Raw genomic sequence first — 17,234 nt, forward strand, 5'->3', positions numbered from 1 at the left:
AAAAAAGGTGGGGTAAAGTGGAAAATATTAATCTATATGTTGTACTTATAATGAAAATCAGTTAAATTCAGAGTTGAAATTTATTGTAAGGTTCAACTTGAGAATTCTCCATAATTCATTAGGACTAAAACAATAAGGAACTACATGAGTTCCCAGGGTTGGATGGGATTGGAGGTCATCCCACAACTGTCTCTTTAACAACATGATTCTTGCCAGGTTCCGCCTTGTCCCCTTTTTGACTGAGCTAAGGGCCGTGATGGACTGGGTGTGGACAGACACGACCTTGAGCCTCTCCAGCTGGATCTGTGTGGAGGACATCTATGCTCACATATTCATTCTGAAGTGTTGGCGGGAGTCAGAAAAAGTAAGCCAATAAAAATGCCTCATAACTACTACTTGTTTTTCTTAGATATAAACTGGTTGTATGAGGGTTATTTTTTCTTTCTGTTTTCTAGGATGGTTGTAAGATTAATGTGAACTTCTGCAAATTTGTGGTCAGATAAAAGGAAACAGCGAGAAAAAATTCTAGAACCTTTAAATGTCCTATTGATTTTCAACCAACTAAATTGGAGATTTGGGATACACTGCTGCCTTAGTCAGCAACAGCATCCAGATGTGTTTGGCTTTTGGCAGCTATACATTGTAGCTATTTTAAAGAAAATAAATGCTATAATACTGCATGACCCAGCAACTCTCAGATGGCTCATTTGGGAGCAGGAGGGAATGTGATGTGAGAGGAAATTGGGGTCAGGTTGCTTGGACTCAGGCTCACCCTCTGATTCACTCTTTGATCTGGGATGGACAAGTTAACCTCTTTCTGTAAGGAAATTGAAGTGCAAATATTTGCTTACTCTACTAAGTTGAATATTAAGGTTTTAAAGTGAAAGTACTGTAATGAAAAGATCCATAGAAAAAAGAAAAGTAAACATACTTAGTATTAAAGCCGAAGTAGGACAGTCCAAATGGTACTCTGGAAAGTGGAATCAGAGGTATGGAGAAACACATTAGCATGGGCAGAAGACATACCATCCCATAGAAAGCTAGAGAAAGCAGAATGCAGTGAACAAATTCATTGCAAATAGTCTGTCTTCTCCATGAAGTGATTGAGTTCATCCATGAGAGGTGGCATTTGTGACACAGAGCCCACCCAAAGAGCCCCAGAAACTGAAATGTTGCTTCCCTGAGATTAATATGAGGGATTCTGAGTCAGGACTGTTGTTCCAACACCCCACATAGATACAGGGCCACCTTTTGAGTGAGTGGCGGTAGCTGCTGCCCTCGTCCGTTGTAACTTTCACTGTCTTTGAGCCAACAGGTGATGGGCACCTTAAACCTCAGATTGGAAGCCACACCCACAACCCTGCCTCCTCATGAAGGACAGTGTGCTTCTGACCTGAAATGCTGGGCACTTACCCAACAAGTTACAGTTATCTTTTTTTTATTTTTTAAAAAACAATAAAAAATATAATATATACAGGTGATAGGTATAGAAAGTAAATATAAAATAAAAAGATAAGCAATAGCCTCAAATAATGTATCACTCTATGTAAATATACATACTTCTACCTTATGCTAACACAGTGGCTATTTCAGAATATTAGCCTTTTAAATCATGCATGAAACTTCCTGAGAAATTTAGGGATGGAGGAAGTATTAAGGGAGTCTGAACTAATTGGACTCAAACAAATATTGAGACTGAAACATTACCTGTGACAATCTAATATGAAGCAAAAGATGAAGAATCTTTTAAAAGTTATTTTGCTTGTGAACTATTTCATACCAAATGTAATATGCTCCCAGGTTTTATGGCTATATTTTGTGAAGAAAGAACAATTTTCTGAAAGGCAAGATATTAACATGGACACACACAATGCAGGCAACTCACTCCTAGTCATAATTTATGAAGATTTCTGTGGTGCCACTTCCCAAAACATCTTAAGAAGCTTGTAAATGTAGCATAACGGGAGCTGCACACTAGCGATGTGGTCTGGAGTAGACTGACCTGGGAAACTCAAGGACAAGAACATGACAGTCCTTTTGAAAAGTGAAAAGGAAAGGTAGCCTCATAACTGGGGCTGAGTCAAAGGTCTTGACCTTGTTCCACCCTGAGAAATTCATGAAGTGGAAAGCAGAGGAAAGAGAAGAATGAATGGGGAGGCTTTGGGGACTTTTGAGATGAACCTCAAAGACACTGAAGGAGTGATTGAATAAATTAGGTTCCTCAAGAGAGGGACCGACATTGTCCCACTTCAGGCAGAGGAGACCCAAACTATTCTTGGCAGAGATGAGATAAAATCCCCTTAACTCACAGAACTGTCCGTTATGTAATGCTGGAGTACAGGTAGAAGGGGATGAGCTGGCCTTGGTCTAACCTTGCCTCATTGAGAAAATAATGCAAGAGCAAATCTATGCATGAGTTTGTATTTACATATAGATGTGTGTGCATGTAAATGTGTACATGAATATATGTATTTCAATCTTTGAAATATTCTAAGTTTTCATTCAAAATAGAAAATGATAATCAACAGTATCAAATTCCATTGCAAAGATATCAAAATACACTGCTAAGAACTGAACTTCACATACCTTCCACAGTGCAGGGCACTGGAGCATTTGTGTCCATGCATTGTATGAGTAATGCTCTCCAAGCTAGTTCCCATCCATCCTCCAGCCTATGTCCTTATGTTTCCAGGAGCATCCTCACCAATCACTGAGCATCAAGGCTTGTAGAGTCATTGCAGTTGTATCCTTAAGATCCGCAGGGATGTCCTAGCCAATTCCCAGTCCTCTCTCCTAGCTTGCAACCTGGAGCTCAGTGCCTAGAATAGACTATGCATCAATTTTTCCTTTATGTAGCAAAATGAACATCTTCCTCCTGAGGGTAGGTGAGCCCCAGGATAAATCACACAACCAGGTTGGTGAAAGGAAATGACCCAGTTATATGTATATATATATATGTATATATATATATAAACAACCCAGCCTGACTTCTCCAGGGACCCCAGCCTGAGTGCCATGTGAACTCTTCTGTTGCAGAGATACCCTCAGCCCCGGGGCCAGAAGAAGAAGAAAGTGGTGAAGTACGGCATGGGTGGCATGATCATTGTCTTGCTCATCTGCATCGTCTGGTTTCCTCTTCTCTTCATGTCTTTGATCAAATCTGTTGCAGGGGTGATCAACCAGCCCCTCGATGTCTCTGTCACAATTACCCTGGGAGGGTATCAGGTAACCACATGGTACTCCACCAGGTCTCCCCAGCTGCCAGTATAGTATCTAATGCTGTATTCTCACCTAACCCTAATGCAGGGCTCTTTCTTGAGAACCACTTACAGGTTGTTTAGTTGGGTTTTGCTGATCCACAGTTCCAATCTAAATTGTAGTGGGTCAGCCACTATGTGATATGTGATTATAAGGTGCTGAAGACAGTGAGAAACAGCTCTGTTCTGGTTTTGAGCACTGGAATAATCACTGCAAGAAGCAATCTCTGGGGTCTATTTTATTCGTGGGTGAATGGCTGTATAAATATTTTTCTTTTAACCTAGGATGCAGAGAAGAGCTGGAGTATACTAACAAACTCTGTATGTCTTTATTTTCCAGCCTATTTTCACAATGAGTGCCCAGCAAAGCCAGTTGAAAGTTATGGACAAGTTAAAGTTTGATAAATTTATGAAAACTTTTTCCAGGGACACAGTAAGTAAATATGCATAGTAGATCTCTATGAAGATCTTTCATCTGGGTGAGCTTACTGGCTGTTCTGTTATTTACTTATTTTCCATTGCTCATGGTGTTAGGAAGACATTTTAGGAATTATCAGTTTATACACAGCAGATTCCTGATTTGATAATTTAAGACATTGAAGTCTGTTAAGTTGGATGCAAATGTTAATGAACATAGTTTTAATTCAGAACATTTTCATGTAAGTGCAACAATTATTAATCCTTTTTATTTTTTTAATTTTTAAAAGTGCAGTAAATGTTGATCCCTTTGATTGGTAGATATACAGTGGGAATGTATCCTAAGGAATTAATTCCAAATATGGGGAAAGCTCTGGTATAGGTTTCTGCTTGTGACATCTTTCTCTATACTAATGAGAACTGGAAGCAAGTTGTGAATTCAAAAACAATAAACATGATTTATTCAACAACCTGAGGTAGTGGTTGATTAAATTATGGCAAATTTATTATGTGAATTTAATTGGCACTTTTTCCCTAGAGAATTCTCATGGAGGAGGGGCTGCTACATTTTATTTTATTTAATGCTATGTTGTCTGTGTATTTTCCAAGAAACTTCTTTTATAATAAAGAGATGTTCATTACAAAGACTACACACAGCATAAAAAGTTCTCATAGTAAAATATAAGTAAAAAAAGAAATAAAGAAACTGTTCATTTTTATTTATGATAAACAGCAAGATCTATGCACCCCTACTGCAAAAAAAACAGTAATGAATATTCTGGTGGCAAATTTGATACTGATATTTTTCTTTTCTCTATAGTCCTAAATATTAAAATAATATAATGCCATTTAATAATCAAAATTAATCTTATTAATAATGCCATTTGCTTTAAATAATGATTAGGTTAACCAGTGTTTTCTCTTTTATAAAAATGATCAGCATATAATACATTGTCAAAATCAGTGTATTGACAGTTGAACAGCATAAGGATGGGGCCAGGATGTCCTTGGCATATTAAACTTGATTATCTAATGAGAGGGCCATTCCCAATCATTCATAAGTTTCCTTCTTAAAACAGAAGGACAAGACACTAAATGATCTTATTTTTCTTTATGGCTTAATTGGAATTGTTCAGTAGCTGTATTGATGTGACAACATCACCGCTGAGGAACTACCTACATCTTTGGGTGGTGGTCAAGGTAGTGCCATGGAATATCAAGAAAATCCACTGCAGAAATTTTTCTTTCATAGGAAGAAATCTTCTATATACAGTGAATTATAGGAAAGAGCAATCACTTGTTTATACATTGTCATATGTATGATATTTGTGTATATACAGGGTGCTATGCAATTTCTGGAAAATTATGAAAAGGAAGACATAACAGTAGCAGAACTGGAAGGAAATTCAAATTCTTTATGGACCATCAGCCCTCCCAGTAAGCAGAAAATGATGCAAGAACTTTTGGACCCCAATAGTAGCTTCTCTGTTGTTTTTTCATGGAGTATTCAGAGGTAGTTACTGTATTTCCATGCATAATTTTCTCCTTTTCCCAAATTCAACTCATGGTGGGAGGGGATAGAAGGCTAGAAAATTTCAATTAATGTGAACCTTAGTTCACATTATACTATGGGGACATTCATTCAATGCTACAGCTAATATTTTGGTTTATTAAATAAATAAGCTTTGTTAATTTAATGTCTTAGTTAATTTTTGGTTAATGCTCAATTTTTTGGTTAATTTTAATAATTGTGGTTATTAAACAAACCATTTGGGAATCATTGACAGAACTGGTAACTTTTCTTTGTTCTACTAACTTTGGTTCTTTACAATAGGCTAGTGGTGAATATAAACAAAACAAGAAGTAGAGAGAAAAGAGAAGAATTATAAAATGAAACAGAGTCTGCATGAATTGTAAGACTTGCCTGAAAGGTTTAAGTTTGGTCTAGACAATAAATAACATGACTCTGGAACCCTAGATACTCACTTGCATGCAGCCAACATCAGGGGACCCCTAGCATATGTTTTCTCCAAGAATGAGTTGCAAGCCAGGCCTGGCAGTTCCAGGAGAGAGTGGATTAAAGGACATTCTTTGTCACCTAACCTGAGCCATGACAGCATTTGCCACAACATCACTGGTTTAGACAAAGTATGTTGTAGGAAAATACTTGCATACAAAAGTCCAGTGTGTTAGTGAAGCTGTTTGGGAACCTGGACACGATACCCTAGTTGATTAGCTTAGTCTTGTCTACATGAGCTTATTTGTCAAGTGATGTGTTGGGAGCCTGCTACAAATTCATTTAGACTCTGAGTCTTCATTAATGGCAGAGAACTTCATTGGCTGTCCTATCCGCGGCTGTGATGGGCTCATTTGAGTCCAGGATAGAGTTTCTTGGTTGGAATTAAGAAAGAATCATGATGGCATAAAAGGAAGCCTTAAAATCTATAAAGAATTGGCAAGAGCATATAAAAGCATATTTTGAAGGGGGCTAGTCAGAATTTTTGAACTTATTGATCTTATTTTCTCCCTTTAAAGTCCCAAGTTCCTCTCATCAGATTATGTGATGCCAAAATTTTACTTCCTAGTCTTTTTTTTTGAAGAGCTACCATAAAAATAACAACATTAAAGATCAACTTCTGGGCCTCTCCGGTGATGCAGTGGGTTGAGCAAAGCACTGTGAAGCTGTCCGCAGCCTCTGCAGCGCAGGTTTGATTCCCAGCCAAAGAAATTCCCACATGGTGAATCAGACCTCTCCTGTTGTGCCTGCTGCTCCCCTCAGCAGTGTATTTCAGTCATCTGCCTGTTCTGCTCCCCGCTCTGTCTCTGGTTAATCTCACCCTCCTGCGCCTCTGGCCTGCACCCCAGCTCTTGTATAAAAATAAATAAATTAAAAAAAATTCAACTTCTGATTAAACAATCTTTTTAAAACATGGATTCTATTGTTCACCATGGAGACAACCATCACTGAGTTCAGGAAAAGTGTTTCAGAAATTCAGATGAGGCATCAGGACATGCCTTTCTGTAGTAGGCAGAGTCTGCCTCCTTACTTACAATCTACTTTAAAGGTGTTTGTGGCTTACCTGGGTTTTACTGACTTGTTTTCTAAGAAACAACAAAATGGTGAGGTGCACAAAAAGTGTTGGTGTTGACAACTGTGGACCAATGAAAACTTCATGAGATTAATAGCATGAAAAATCAAGGGAGTTTTTAAATCTCTCTCCCAGTCTTCTGAATAATCATTAAAGGTGAACTCTTTTTTTAATTATCATTTCTTCTTTCTCACAGAAACATGAGTCTGGGTGCAAAGGCAGAAATAGCAACAGATAAACTTTCTTTTGTTCTTGCAAATAACACACGAGAGAATATAGCTAAAATGATAGCTGGCAACGACTCAGAAAGTTCAAAAACACCAGTGTAAGTTGATTTTTCCTGTTAATACAGTTTTAGTGCATTTATGTATCTGGAACAAAAGCAATATTACAAATTCATGTTTGCAAGAAATTCGGCCTTCTCCATCCACTTATTGTTCAGCTTTAGAGAATTCTGGTTGTAATGGAAACCCATAAATTATGTGACTACACATTGTGTAGATATATGAAGAGGCTCACAGTTATTTGTTTAATATGAGGTCAGAAAAAGCAGCAAAAGAAATCATTTTTTGTGAATAAAGCAACTAAAACTTTATTACCACTTTTCTTTCCCCTTATTGAACAGGACTATTGAGAGAATCTACCCATATTATGTGAAAGCACCTAGTGATTCTAACTCCAAACCTATAAAGCAACTTTTATCTGGTAAGAATGAGAAGGAATTGTTTCAGAACTTTTTAAATCCTTCTTTTATTTAATTTCTACAGTTTGAATTTTAGTCTTTATCAAGCTACTTTTCAGTTACCTTTCCCTGCGTGACGCAGCTAGCAAGAAGCGCAAAACTTCTGGCCGCCTTCACTAACCAGAAGGTATCAGTTACTCATCCAGAGCAGAGTCTTAATTTTCTTCTTTTCATTGATACAGAATCTGATTTATGTAAATCCACATTTAGTGACTTTCATTACTGATTAATCATTTTCTTTGTTTCTACAAAAAACCACGTTTGGCAGAAAGCTGCCTCAGAAGTTTAAATGTGAAGGTACTGAAAACAGGGACCAAAAAGCATCAGCAGGGAATGTACTTGGTTCAGCCCAAGAGTGATTAAGTATCAATGAAAGCACTCTAGGTACTATGTTTTCCTAATACAGCAATAATGGTAGTGAATTGATATTTTAACATTCTTTTAATTATCAAGCATTGTTTGACTTAATACCTGGACCAGAGCAAGTGTATACATTTGGTAAAGGTAGAATGACAATGAATTTATCTAGTTCCTGTTCATTTACCAACGTGAATTACTCACTGTCCCCAAGCAGTGTGCCAGGCAGTGAAGACAGACTCTGCATGACTCACATTAATCTAGAAAGATATAGATGTAAAGAGTTATGATGCTCTTTGGAGAATACTGGAAATAGAGGTAGAAGGCCCAGAAGATGAGCACAGGTTGGAAACCACATGCCTGTCCCTCCAAAAAAGAATAAATAGGCATGTCTTCCAATGCAACTACATTTAAATGTATTGAGAACTTTGGTATTCCACTTTCAGTCAGAAATAGAAATTTTTACTCTGTGAGTGCATATTGCTCAACTATTCAGTCATATTCCTGAAACCATCTGTCCATAAGCAGGTTCATCCCAGCAGCTGTATCTCAGCAGCTAACCTCTTCTTGTCTCCCAGAGTGAATCTAAGCTACCAGGAGCACTCCTTAAACTTCCCTCCCTTCTTTGGCAAAAGTTTTATATTTTCAAAGTTCCCTTCCTTCTCCTCAACCTCAAAGAAAGATGTGTCCTCTCTTCCTTCCAATGTCAACCTTCCCTTGTGCCCAGCAGGAATATTCTGTCTCTTTCCCCATGCTGGCTTGTCTACCTGTGAGTGATTTGAGGTCCAACCTCAAAATTCCTATTCTCCAGACCATATGGCCCTAGTGCTATGAGATTTACCCACATTATTAGTTTATCTTAATGAGCTTACTGAGTTACCTCTGATCTTAGCACAAGGCATATTTATCATTGATTGGCGGTTTTCACCAGTTCATTGGTAAAGAAACTGAAGTTCAGGGTGTGAGTTAATTCAGCTGAAGTTATACAACCAGTACATAAAGAATTCTATCCAAACCAAGGTCTGTATGGGCCCAGAGCCAAATTACTCTTCATAACTGTCTCTAGACTTCAAAACCAAGGATCTTCTGGTTCCTGAGTATTCCTAGTGAGTCATACTCTTCTTGGTTAAGTACTTTATCTTTACCAGTTCCTGCCATTCCCACTTTCTTCCCTCCATCTTTCATCCATCCTTTCATCTATCCATCCATCCCACCCTCCACTTGTCCAAAAGACATGCATTGATTGCCATGGACTCTCCTAGATTGCTCTGATTAGTAATCTAGCACAAAATAAGACAGAGTCCCTATTCTCACAGAGCTTATATTTCACTGCTGTGATTCTCAATAGAGGACCCATCATCATTGGTGGAGTGACACCTTCTTAGGAAAAAACCTGTACAATGTAACTCTAAGACTTTTGTTTTTCTTGTTATTTACTATTATTTTACATTGTTTACACTTTTGGGGTTCTAAAATCTTTTCATAGCCTCATAATATCAACCCTTCCTGGAAAGAGTGTCCTTTCTCCACCCCACCTCCACCTATTGAATTTCTGACTCGGCAAGTAGCTTAGCTGTTATCTCTTCTGGGAACCCTTCATACATCATACAAACTAGAAGTGAGATTCCCCAAGCTAATATGCCTTACTCATCACTGTAGGTTCTTTGGTGGTTGTTACATGCCCATAGATGATGCTTATGTACATGGTTTTATTCCCTTGGCATAGGAAACCATGTTGTGCGCAACTTGTAACCTCTTAGTACCTAATAGTGTGCCTTCCTCATAGAAGACAATTAATATTGGTAATATGATTGAATCCATCAATTCAATCAAAAATCCGTAGTTTGGACATTTAAATGTCTAATTAGGGGCCTCCCCGGTGGCGCAGCAGTTGAGCACTGGGTTGCGAAGCTGCCCGCGGCCTCTGCGGTGCCGTTTCGATCCCCGGCTGCTCCCCGGCCACCGGAGGAGGGTCCCACATGGCGCGCAGACCTCTCCTGCCGCCCGCTGCTCCCCTCAGCAGTGTACTTCGGTCCTTCTGCTTGCTCTGCTCCCCGTTCTGGCTCTGGTGAATTCTCTCACCCTCCCGCGCTTCTGATTGTACCCAGTGCATGTATAAACAAACAAACAAATAAATAAATAAAACATGCCTCTATAAAAAATAAATAAATAAATGTCTAATTAGTTGTTTGGGATTATCAGCAAAGGTGCTTAGTGTGATGGGTGCTTCATTCTATGCCTATGATTTCACTGCCACACACAAGATCTCTTTAGTGAAAAAGAAAAACTTCATATGCCTCTAGAGTCCACTTTTCATTTTCTAATCACACTGTTAACATGTCTACATATCCTAGGATCATATGCTATGGATAGTAACCAGTTTTTGCCATCTGAGAACTGTTGAGATATATTAAATCTAGAAATTCTCATGCTAATTTGATTTTTCTCCTCTTCCAGAAAATGATTTCATGAATATCACCATAATCTTGTCCAGAGACAATGCAACTAAATCTAACAGTGAGTGGTGGGTTCTCAACCTGACTGGAAATAGACTATACAATCAACATTCTCAGGCCTTGGAATTGGTGGTCTTTAATGATAAAGTCAGCCCTCCCAGCCTTGGGTTCTTGGCTGGTTATGGGTAAGAATTTATTTAATAGTTAATAGTTTTAAGCTGCCACACAAACCAGCAATTCCACTTCTAGGCATCTATCCAAAGAAGGCAAAAACACTAATTGAAAAGGAAACTTGCAGGTGCTATGTGTACAGCAGCGCTATTTACAATAGCCAACATAAGTGTCAAAAAACAGATGAGTGGATGAGTGGATCAAGTAAATGTGGTATATATGCCATTTGTGGCAACACAGATGGAGCTGGAAGGGATTATGCTAAGCAAAATAATCCAGGAGGAAAGATAAATGCTGGATATATGTCACTTTTATGTGTAATATAGAGAAATCAAACAAAGGGTCAAGGACAAACATTAAAACCAGTCCTTAAAAGATGACTGTAAATCTGAGGCATCCAGAAGGGGAGTGGGAGGGGTGGAATGGAGGCGGAGGAGCACAATGGGCTGTGGTGGAGGACTATGGGTGGTTTGTTGGTGAGAGAGCCGCAGTGACCACACCTGAGGGGAGAAATCCTCTACTATCAAAATATTTAGAAAGGATGTAAAACAATGGTAGTTCATTAAAAATTAAATAGCTTTGAGTTAACTGCACCATATAAGTTGAGGATTGGATCCTTTTATCATCTTAGAATTATCAAATTTTATAGCTGAAATATCAAAATTTACAGATCTTTGATCTTTCATTTTTAAAAATGAGGAATCAGAGTCCCAAAGAGGTGAAAATGCCTTTGGTGAGTGGCACTGTTAATGACAGGACTAGAAGTTATCTTCCCAGCTTCTTTGCTGTAGTGTTTAAGCTTTGAAAATGCAAAAGAAAAAGGGCTACCTCATTTCTGCTTAGAATTCCCTCTTACCTTAAAAGATAGAGGGTCAATTAGAAATCACAGTCTAAACATGTCCTATGTTACCATTTCACCACATTCTGTTAATTAAATCCTAAGACATGTACATCTCCTAGACACTCATAGGAAGTTACACATTTCCCAGAATGATTCTCCGAAGAAATTATAGCCTACCCAGGATTTTATTATAAAAATGAATCTCAGAGAAATACCGTATTTTTGAAGAGAAAAGTGCTAGATGCAGAAAGTGTATAGCATTCAATTGCATTTTTACCAAGTATATATGTGGTTTAGTCATATATATGTGCTAGAATCGATTCAAGTTCATCATATGAAGCTGTTAGCATTGCTTATTTTCAGAAGATTTGTGATATTTTAAAGGATTTTTCAAGTTTTTTATCTCTGTAATGTTAAAAATATTTTACAAAGAATATGAATTACCTTTTCATTTATAAAAAAAAACATTTATTCATCAAAGGGACAAATTTTAAACTTTGGTAAGTTGGTCATGTCTTCTATGAAATATGAGGGGAAATGTTCTTTTTCTTTTAGATATGTTCTAGATGTTCTAGTAACAATATGTAACTGCTGAACACAATTTCTATTTAATTTTCTTTTCAGTATTATGGGATTATATGCATCAGTCGTCCTTGTGATTGGGAAGTTTGTCCGTGAATTCTTCAGTGGTATTTCTCACTCCATCATGTTTGAAGAACTTCCAAATGTGGATCGAATTTTGAAGTTGTGCACAGATATTTTTTTAGTCCGAGAGACAGGAGAATTAGAACTAGAGGAGGACCTCTATGCCAAATTAATATTCCTGTATCGTTCACCAGAAACCATGATCAAATGGACTAGAGAAAAAACCAATTGACACCTTAGGACACAGTCAAGTTAAAAATTGAATTTTTAGGGAAAAAAAGCACAATATCTCACAAGAGCTAAGCATTTCTACTTTGATGGAAATGGTTTCTCTTCTGACAGGAGGCCAAAGGAGTTGACTTCCTTTTGCAATCAAAGCTACCTTGCAAATTAAGGGGCTTTTGAAAAAAGTTATTTGTAATTCCATTTCTCTGAAATCAGGGCTACTCGCTTTATGTTTTAGTCAACAGTGTCTTGCATTCTGATTGATTATGTGAATGATTCATTTGCGGATCTCCTCCAGCAGAGAAACAGAAGAGAAGAATTGTGAAGGAAAGACAGTGCTTTCCTGAGTGGGGGTGCTTCCTTCTCAGGAGATGTTGTGATGTGAAGGCAGCTGTCTCCTGTGGGGAAGCTGCTCTGAGGAGGACAGCTGGGCCCTCAGCGTACCCCCAAATATGCAACAGCAGCAGGAGGTTGAGAACTCCTAAACATATGTCTAAAGGGGAAAAGAGAGAGGGAGCTGATGACCCATGAGGAAGCAGGTGGAAGAATAAGCCTCATTCTAAGCAAAAAGATAACTTTAGTGACACTCTTACTGCCTTATCTTAACAGAAGACTAATAAGAAATCTTTCCATTAAACATCAGTGACTTCTCAGGAAAAAACAAAACAGCAGCAAAATAAATATATGGACACCTGCTTTGTTGCAACCCAGCCAGTTACTCAATGGTAATGGCTGATCCTCAGCTCCTCCTGAAACACAGACATGAAGTAGTAGAAAGTTTAAAAATGCCACCCAGGCGGATGTGGAAGACTTTGATTTTGTAACTCTGTAACTGGTCTCCGTCATGGTACTCTTCCATCTTTTCCCACCCCTTCACATGCTTTCCCCATTTCGATGATTTAAGGCAATGGTTTTTCCAGTATGTGACATTTTCCTTCCTGTTTTTCAGGTATATCAAAGAGTTTACATATTCCAATTCACATTTTTACATCTGAGACGGGTTTTTTAAGTTCATAGTTATGAAAGAAATATGTATATTGAGCTTGGGGGAATAAAAATGGTCTTTCTTAAATTATTATCATTGGTAATACAACTTCATTAAATAACAATGTAGCATGAAAATTTATGATTGAAATGTAGTTTTCATTCCATATTAAAATGCAGTTTCTGAGAAGAATCGTTGAATGGACTAGCCTATGTCAAAAATGATCCTATGTAGTTTGGGTTCAGGACTGATAAAATAAAGCACACCTTGCAAAGTTATTATAAGAATACTCTTCATTTTTGTCTTTTTGCGTGAAACAGCAAAGTGATTGTTTTCAATACTGTGTAGAAGGAGTCCAAAAAATTAACTGAGGTAAGAATCTACATCTTGCTGGTTTTATTGGGCATCTTCCTCATGTGGGTACTCTATATGAATAATATAAGCAGGAAGTAACAGGTAGCAAACTCATTTCCAAAGAGAACACAATTATAGTGAGTATGTGGCTTTAAAAATAAAAGTAACAGAGTTCAAATGATGTTCAGTATCTTTTAAAGAATTAGTGAATGTTTGTCCTGCAACTGGGAAAGCCAGCATACATCTACCTTGTGAAAATAAGTGCTTTAATCTTTGTAACAATAAAGTCAAACCACTTTGGGGAACTCACTGAATTGCATTCTCATTAATCTAGGACAGGAAGAATCATTGTTCATATTTCCGATTACTAATTCTTTCTTTTAAAAACTTCCACAGGGAATTTCCAGAGAGCACATTAAAGCACATTTAGGAAAGATAAGAAGTAGAAAAAATGCTCCTGAGAAAAAAAAATGTAAAGATCAATCAAGGTTGTCATAATTGTAATACGCCTTAAGAAAACAATTGCCAGCATTCAAAAAAAAAAAAAATACCTTCTGATGTTGAATAGGGGGAGATATAAAAAGAAATAAAGAAAATGTGGACAGAAGTTCTCCTTTAGGAAGACATAACTAGAATGGAGTCACATAATGAGGTGGTTTCCAGTCCCCATGGCCTTTGGGTGCCCGGGTCAGCAGGTCATTTTCCTTCCTGAGTCTCACATGTCTGACATGAAGGGCTCAATAAGCTGTGACCAGTCGATCCTAACCCTCCAAAGAGTCTGCCATAGCCCCAGCAGATGTTTCTGCAGAAGCAACCTGCCACCTTAGGTTGGTTTTCTGGAGGCGGCCTGGGGGTGTGTTCCTGTGATTGAAAATGGTCAGCGAGGAGCTGGGGTAGTCCTTCTTGTCCCAAACAAATGCATGGCATCTGGATACCACCATCAGCAATTCACTGTCACAGCCCCCAAGGTAGTGGGGCTTTGCCTTTGATGAGGCAGCTCCCTGCAACAGGAGCTGATTGTCTCTGAAGGGTACAGCTAGCCCCTAAGAACAGAGTATGGATGTGCAGAGGGAATCCCAGGAGATGGCAGGATCCATCACTGTCTGTCCTTGTACCACTCAGACACACTGGTTCCTACAATAAAATTGTAATTTATTGTGTCATTGTCAGAGTAGAGTAGAAGGAAGGCGCTGCAGGCCTTCTGCTACAGCTGGTGTGGTGGTCACATGTGCTCATCATACATCTGTTCTGGACCCCTCACCCTTACCAGCACCTCTGCAGATTGGGCAGTGAACCCACGGGGTGAGCCAGACACTTCCCTGAGGGTCCAGCATCCCGGTTACCAGCATTCCTCAGTTGCTGGCTCCTGCACTTTAGAAACCTCTTTATCAATCCATCTGGCCGTGGAGTGTCATGTCCTCCAGGAACCCCTGACACCAACATATTCTTCCCACCCCCTGTCCCTTGGCCTGGGTCTTTCACCCCCATGAGGAAGGTGCCCCTGTCCTTACCGAAACTAATTGTCCTTCTAGTTTTGTCATTTCCAAAGTAACTATTCTCTTTTTCCACTAGTTTTCACATTGATTTCTGTTATTCTTTAGGTCTTCTATTATTTTCTTGATTGATTTTAGTTCATTTTGAAATACTAGATTATAGTTTTTGCCCACGTCATGGGCATATTTTTCTGGCAAATGTTTGTAACCTCTAAAAACCTGATAATATTCCTTACTCTTTTTCTACTGATGAGAATCTAGTACTGGGTTTATGCACAGTCTTTTCTGTTGCTCTCTCTGGCTCCTTCATGTGTTAGGCTAGTTTCCCGGCCTGGGGACACAGCTACTCTAGCCCTGGGCCTCCGGAGCACCCTCTGAAGTGCCCACATGACTGTTGCCTCTGAGCCTCCCTCCTCTGCTCTGCACACCAGTCTTCACATGGGCCCTCACTTCCCAGGGTGACTGTTCTTTGGGGTGGGGTGTGGTCTTGGGAGCGTTTCACTCTGTTCCTTTTAAAAGTTCACAGGCCTGAAAAGTTCACAGGCTGGCTGCCCGACTTGGCCCTTTCAGCCAGTGCCCCGCTCCCACCCAGGATGGGGTGTGTACACCCCTCAGGGAGTGCCAGGAGTCCATGATGCAGACTGGGGCTCCGGTCTCAGCTCTGCCAGACCACCCACTGCTTCTCTCATCCTCCCCCTCCTTGGGTGGGGCCCCCACACATTTGTTGCTATCGCTGATTCTGTGGGATTTTTCCTGCTTACCTAGTTCTCATGTTTTTCAAGGAACAGAGAAGGAAGAGGGAGTGACTGAGAAAGCATTCAATTCCAGCTGCTAGGCCTTTACCTGCCCTACTTCCTCTAAGCAGGGTCTTTAAATACAATGTCCCACAAAGGAAGAATATATTTAATTTCACAAGTAGAAATATCTTAAAATGCAATTACTTGCTTAAAATTAATGATTTGGTATGAAGGTTTTCTAGTGTAATCAATGTACACAAAATCTAAGTCCCAGAGCCAAAATGTTTGAAACAAGAGACATTATTTTAATTAAATGGTTTTAATTAAAATACTATTTTAAGTCATAACTATTTGTGGTTATGTTCCTGTATGTTCTTTTTTAAAAAAGATTTATTTATTTATACAAGAACTGGGGTACAGGCCAGATGCGCGGGAGGGTGAGAGGATTCACCAGAGACAGAGTGGAGAACAGAACAGGCAGACGGACTGAAATACACTGAGGGGAGCTGCAGGCAAGACAGGAGAGGTCTGCTGTGCCATGTGGGATTCTCGCCGGCCAGCCGGGATCGAACCCTTACTGCAGAGACTGCGGACAGCTTCACAGTGCAGTGCTCAACCACCTGCACCACCAGGGAGGCCCATTTTCCTGTATATTCTTATTCATCAAGTTTGCCTCCTAGTAACCTATCTTGTTAGGATTTTCAAGGAGTGGTTAATAATCTTACTTACTGTCTCTTTGCTCTCCAGTTTATATATTTCTTCTCATGACTTTCTTATTTCATCATTTGAAAGTTTAATATTATACGCTTGTCCAGCTTTGTGCTGTATTTGGGACAGTGTGTGGTTGGCCTCTGCCAAACAAGCAGCTGACAGAGGAGGCCTCTCCATCACTCCTCCCTCAGATCTATGTCTATGGGGTTAAAGGTCTTCTTTGTCACATTTGGGTATTCTCCTTTGAATGATCTAAAAATACAATCCTTTCTTTTGCTGCTGTTCAGATGTGCAATTTGAAAATTAACGAGAGCCACTGCAATTACACAATAGTCATTTTGTAGGCAATATGAAAGTTATTGGATCTTTGTTAAATTATTATCCTTTAATGATAAAAGTGCTTTTTCTAAGTTTGGAGTATTATACTTATAAAACTACTGCAGTTGAGATCTGCAGCATGATTTTCAGCCCCTCTGTTTTCTTTTGTGGGTAACTAAACTGGTGAAAAAGCCATGCAAAATGGTCTTCTCACAACCAGACTTTTACTCTATCCAGGGAGCCTGAGAAATATTACTGGAGACAGGTGTGGGAGCTACTAGAAAATAATGCTAATAATAACAGGCAATGTTCAATTAGTATCAAGTCATTGTTATGTGCCAAACCCTGTGCTTAAAGCACAAGGAATCAGAGACAGAAAGAAACATAAACATAGATACCTGCTCACAGCACAGGTGGAGCCAGGACTTGGCTCATT

At 39.0% G+C, this 17,234-nt stretch overlaps 1 protein-coding gene across 4 annotated transcripts in view; it reads left to right on the plus strand.

Moving 5' to 3' along the window:
* Nucleotides 1-12,207, plus strand: part of PIEZO2 (piezo type mechanosensitive ion channel component 2) — a gene marked incomplete at both ends in the record, with an annotated part of 483,404 nt that extends 471,197 nt beyond the window's left edge. For all 4 annotated transcript variants that reach the window (XM_084251721.1, XM_084251720.1, XM_084251722.1 and 1 more), the window contains 8 exons: nucleotides 217-364; nucleotides 3,037-3,225; nucleotides 3,598-3,690; nucleotides 5,015-5,187; nucleotides 6,960-7,088; nucleotides 7,389-7,468; nucleotides 10,320-10,503; nucleotides 11,955-12,207. In XM_084251721.1, the coding sequence (XP_084107847.1) occupies nucleotides 217-364; nucleotides 3,037-3,225; nucleotides 3,598-3,690; nucleotides 5,015-5,187; nucleotides 6,960-7,088; nucleotides 7,389-7,468; nucleotides 10,320-10,503; nucleotides 11,955-12,207 (1,249 nt within the window). The remainder of the gene's footprint in view (nucleotides 1-216; nucleotides 365-3,036; nucleotides 3,226-3,597; nucleotides 3,691-5,014; nucleotides 5,188-6,959; nucleotides 7,089-7,388; nucleotides 7,469-10,319; nucleotides 10,504-11,954) is intronic.
* Nucleotides 12,208-17,234: the final 5,027 nt, after the last annotated feature.

This window comes from Talpa europaea (genome assembly GCF_964194135.1).
Source record: "Talpa europaea genome assembly, chromosome: 13".
Classification (NCBI taxonomy): Eukaryota; Metazoa; Chordata; class Mammalia; order Eulipotyphla; family Talpidae; genus Talpa; species Talpa europaea.